The following is a 5,326-nucleotide window of genomic DNA, read 5'->3' on the forward strand; positions in this document are numbered from 1 at the left end:
ATTCGGCCAAACAAATAGACGCGGAGCGACCTCGGCATGTCGCTCCGATAAGTCGCTCCGTGCTTTGGGAGCGACCTCAGTGGGTCGCTCTGAGAGGTCTCTCCGGCTCCATTGTGCTGTCGTCACGCGATAGAAATGCGAGCGACCTCGGGGTGTCACTCTGGCCAAGTCGCTCTGGGCTTCGGGAGCGACCTGGAGTGGTCGCTCTGGGTCAGTTTTCAGCTTCCACCGGGATGAAATGGCGAGCGACTTCTCGGGGTCGCTCCAGCAAGGTCGCTCTGAGAGGTAGTTTGGAGCAACCTCATGGCGTCGCTCCGTGATGTCGCTCCTATGCTCTGCTGGTCCAATGATCACCTAGATCACCTCTTTTGAGCTCCAAATGCATCCAAATGTCTCCAAGAACTCCATGTGGTACTCCAATACCTAATAAAGACTCATGTATGCAAAATGCAACCTAAACATGGCTAAATCCTAGTCTATATGATCAAAATGCACATGGGTGAATGGATAAGACAATGGAAATATGCAAGATATCACTACGCCTTGTACTGAGCATTATATAAGCTTATTAGATATCACATTGTAAGGCACAAATCTTTTACCTAAGAAATAATAAACTTTTCAGTTTCTTTTCTTCAAAGTCTTTGTGTCTTTGAGATATCTTGATCATCAAGCCTTGTGTGGATTCACTTGTCTTAGTGATTGGCAATTGAGATTGCTTGTGGAATCAGGCTGTTCTTCTTCGTGGTTGATTGTGGAATCAGTCAACACCCTGTTCTATCCGAGATCATCATCATCACTCCCATCCAGCCGGTTTTATAGTCGATTAGAAGAACCACCCCTCTTGTTGGATCGATCATCACTTTGATCCAAGGAGCTTGTAATCCTTTGACAGCTTAGGATTACATCACAAAGCCTCAGCACATAAGATAAACAAGAAAGGGGATAGTGGATCTCCTTGTCTGATACCACGCTCTGGTTTAATAAGACCATGTGTTTGGCCATTCAATAAAATAGTGTACGAGACTGTTGTCACGCAGCTCATAACCCATCGTATCCACTTGTGATCAAAGCCCATATTTTCGAGTAATGTCTCCAGAAACGACCATTCAACTCGATCATAAGCCTTGGACATATCAGTTTTGATCGCCATAAACTGTTTGCCTATTGACTCATTCGTACGGAGCCCATGCACCATTTCATGTGCTACAATGATGTTGTCGGAGATGAGACATTCTGATACGAAAGCACCCTGCTTATCTGACACCAACTCTGGTAGTATTGGCTTTAGACGTTGGCACAAAATCTTAGAAATGATTTTGTATTGAACAGAACATGAGCTGATAGGTCTCATGTCTTTCATCACCAAAGGATTTGTTACCTTGGGTAGTAAGCAAAGTTGGGTATGATTCCACCCCTCTGGAATAACAGCAAAACTTAAGAAATTCTGAATCTCCTCTGTTATGCTTGGACCCACTATATGCCAGAATTTTTGATAGAAAGCTCCAGTAAGCCCATCCTCACCCAGTGCACTACTTGCTTTGATGTGGAAAGCCGCCTGTTTAATCTCCTCAGGTGTTACCGGTCTTGTGAACTTTTCATTAATCTCAGCTGTAACTTTGCTATCAAATCCGTCAAATAGAGCTTCCATCTCATACGGGTTTGTACTCTTGAAAAGCTCCCGGAAGTATTCAGCTGCAAGGTTCCCTTTTGTTCCTTCCGAAAACAGTTCTTCTCCAAAGTCGTTCAGAAGCATAAGGATTTTATTCCTAATCTTCCTACTCTTGACGCAGTTATGGAAGAAGGACGTGTTCTTATCTCCTTCTCTGAGCCATTGTTCTCTGCTTTTTTGCCTCCAAAATAGCTCCTCTTGGTTATATGCTTCCTCCAATTCACTCCTAAGGCGTGTCATCTTCCGATGGTTTGGGAATTGTTTAGCCACCTCTGCTTCCGAAAGCTTTGTTAGTCTTTCAAGATTACTCTGAGCGTTCATGTTCTGTGTTCTCTTCCATCTTGCTAGAGCACTTCGACAACTGTTTATGCGATCAGTAAGGCTTATATTCCCATCCGGAAGCGTGGCATTCCAACCCTTCTCCACTATCTTTTCGATCCCAGCTTTGCTCAGCAGTCTCTGGTCGAAATAGAAACGACCTTTGCCTCTATCATCAGGTTCATAGATGAAGTCAACTCTTATTGGCCGGTGATCAGAGGCTCTCATGGTTCTGTATTCAGTTTGAGAGCGAGGGAAGAGCCTGAACCATTCATCGTTGCCAAAACTACGATCTAACCTACACTGCACCCACACTTTATCTCTCCAGCCTGCCCATGACAGTGTGTTGCCTGAGGTACGTAGATCTCTAAGTTTACAATTAGTAACAAAGTTCCTGAAGTCCCAGAACATATACTCTGCTCTTATTGCTCCACCAAGATTCTCATCGTTACTCATCAGCTCATTGAAATCACCTAGGAGAAGCCAGGGCTCATTCCTTGTGATACCAATATCAGTTAGCTGATCCCACACTTTCTTCCGGTGTTCTTTGACAGGGTCTCCGTAGACAAAAGAAATGTAGAAGACTAAAGAACCCAACTTCACTTTTGTGTCAATGACTTTTATCTTTTGAAAGAATCTCGACACTATAAATCTTTTTCCACATCAGAGCCAATCCCCCACTACGGCCGATTGGATCCACAGTTACCAACTCATCATAACCCAAATCTAACTTCAACTTCTCCATATATTTACACTGTTGCATTGTTTCACTCAAGAACAAAAGGTCAGGGAAGAACTTTTTACGGATTCTACCCAACCGTTGAACTGTCTCAGTGCTTCCTGCACCTCGACAGTTCCAGCTCCAAATGCTCATTGAGATGGCAGCGGCTTCAAATCGGAAGCCACCGTTTGTTCTTGGGTTTTGGTTGATTTGTTAGCCTGAGGAACGGTTGAGCTGGGAGCTTTACGTTTCCCCATAGAGTCCTGACTTGACTCTAGATCTTTACTCTCCTTGAGAGGTGTGGAGTTTACATTAGTTCTTGTACGTCGTACCCTTGCAGGGGGACGATTACGGTTCCGCTTCTTAGATCCTTGGTTGCCGGTAAAGACAGGTGGAGAAATACCAACTCTGAAAACCGTAGCACCTTGAACCTGAAGATTGGAAGAGCTGCCCTGTCCCACTGATTTTTCTGATTCATAATCAGACTCAATAACATGATCAGGGGGAGATACAGCAGGAGCTTTATCCAACCTTGCGTGAGCAGATTTCTCGTTCTGTTGGAAGTTGTAGTTGAACACATGCCCTTTGTCTTTATTGAGATAGTGAGAAATTCTCAACATGTTATCTTGTACTCGTGGGGCTTCCGCAATAGAGTTTTGTACCCGCTGGATTCTGGCCCTTCTTTCAGTTTCATCAGCATGAGAGACGTATTGAATGGCCATACGTTGATCTTCTTGTGATAGTTCAGGGAATAGTGACGGAAAGCCAGGTGGACCCTCCAACAATTTTCCATCCTTATTTGGTGCTACCGACTTCTCCGTAATGGGCATACGATCTGATGGACTGATTTTGTTAGGACCTGGCTTTGTGTGTTTCCCTTTCGCATAAGAGCATCTCGTTTTCTCATGCGTGAGACGGAAGCAAGAGAAGCATCTTTTATGGAGTTTTTCGTATTCATAAGTTATGACAGTAATGTCACCGCCTGGAATTATAAGATTTTTGGCTTCAAACGCCGGTTTATCCACTTCAAGAGTCACTTTAGCCCTGTTGTAGTCGGTTGCTTGAGAAACTTTGGGGTCATAAGCAATCTCCTCCACATGCCCTATCTTCTTGGCTAAGGTATACATCGTTTCAGATGTGTAGTAGTTCATCAGAATGTTACGTATGCGAATCCAAACCTCCAGAGAGGTGAGAAAGTCCTTTGGTGGTGATGGACACCATCTCTCCAGCATAAGGGTCCAATGGTTGTAAGACCAAGGCCGATCTTTCAGTACAGTGATTAGATCTTCTTCCCTCTGAAATATGAATTGAAATCTGTCTCTTGAGAGCGCAATGCCACGTACTCTTCCATTGACTCTCCATGCTGTAGGCATGTAGTTTATCATTCTTGACATCACTTGACAGTCGGGGTTCAAGAGACGGCCAAGGAGACTATTCTCATTAGCCTCAAACACACGAAACTTGGGATCATCCTGTAAGACAATAGGGTCGTCATCCTACAGAGACATAGCTCCTATTGCTTTGTGAAGATTATCAGCCATCTTCCGCCGCGAGAAGGAGATACAGCGGTTGTTTTGAGAGTTCCTTGGGAAGAAGTCAACCACCGTGAATGTAAATTTGCAATTAATGCTGCAATATTCGCATACAAACTTAAGGGAAATCATCTTTAATTTGGTCTTGATGAACACGCTTGGTGGAGAAGAACGAAAGTATTAGGAGAAAAATAGGAAAGAGTATCAAAAGAAATGAAAAATCTGAAATCTTCCAATAGGATGACCGTTGCACTAGCGCCGGTTTGGAGAATCACCTAACCAAGAGGGATTTAAATTTGGAAACTTCCGATTAACTGATAATCGCCTTATTGAGAGAAAAAGAAAAAGAAAAACACGTTTTTAAGGATACTACTATTAGTTGAAAAAAAAAAAAATTCAGAGTTATTTAGGTGATTTGCTTACAAGTCTTTCTATCAATGTATTTGGTAAACTCGGGTGCCACAATTCCTTATCATAATCTCAACTATGATCGTTTCCTAAATGCACATCTATCTCGTAAGTCAATCATCACGTTTTTGAGGGAGGAGAAGTAAACTAAAGTTAAAGTAGTGCACTACTGTCGTTGTTACCTTCGATTTAAAGTAAATGTCTTGAAACAGGCGACTAGGGGAGACAAAAAAAACTTTCACAAACCCCAAAACAGCCAGGAGATGCACGAAAACTGCATGAAAAACTTAAGGAGAAAACCAAAACTACATACTTAGAGCAACAACAGCCTGTAGACTTACTTTTATAATCTCAATGGATTTGGTGTGAAGCAATGATAAAACAGAGTAAAGAAGCTCAGGTGACGACAATAAGCATATCTCAGTCTCTTTGTATATCAAGACAGATACCTGAAGACCCATTCATATGACATAAAACGAGAGTGGACTAAATTGATACTATAGTTCAAGGTCTTTTCATAGGATGGCTACATCCATGGTGACATGTGCAGCGACTCATTAGACATGTAGTTATAAAGAAGAAGCTTCTCTTCTTCCACAAAGCAGAAACCGAGAAGTGGCGCTAAGTTAGGTGATGCAGCTCCCACAACTGATTCATCTCATATCAGAACTTCTT

The 5,326-nt window shown here is 42.8% G+C and overlaps 1 protein-coding gene across 1 annotated transcript; it reads right to left on the reverse strand.

The window, feature by feature from the left end:
• Positions 1-2,860: 2,860 nt before the first annotated feature.
• Positions 2,861-5,112, reverse strand: LOC106314285. The gene is made up of 2 exons (XM_013752187.1): positions 4,993-5,112; positions 2,861-4,183 (listed from the first exon to the last, which is right to left on the reverse strand). The coding sequence occupies exons 1-2, from the start codon at positions 5,110-5,112 to the stop codon at positions 2,861-2,863; spliced, it is 1,443 nt and encodes a 480-aa protein (XP_013607641.1).
• Between the last annotated feature and the right edge of the window lie 214 nt (positions 5,113-5,326).

The sequence above is a fragment of the Brassica oleracea genome, chromosome C9, assembly GCF_000695525.1.
Source record: "Brassica oleracea var. oleracea cultivar TO1000 chromosome C9, BOL, whole genome shotgun sequence".
Lineage (NCBI taxonomy): Eukaryota > Viridiplantae > Streptophyta > Magnoliopsida > Brassicales > Brassicaceae > Brassica > Brassica oleracea.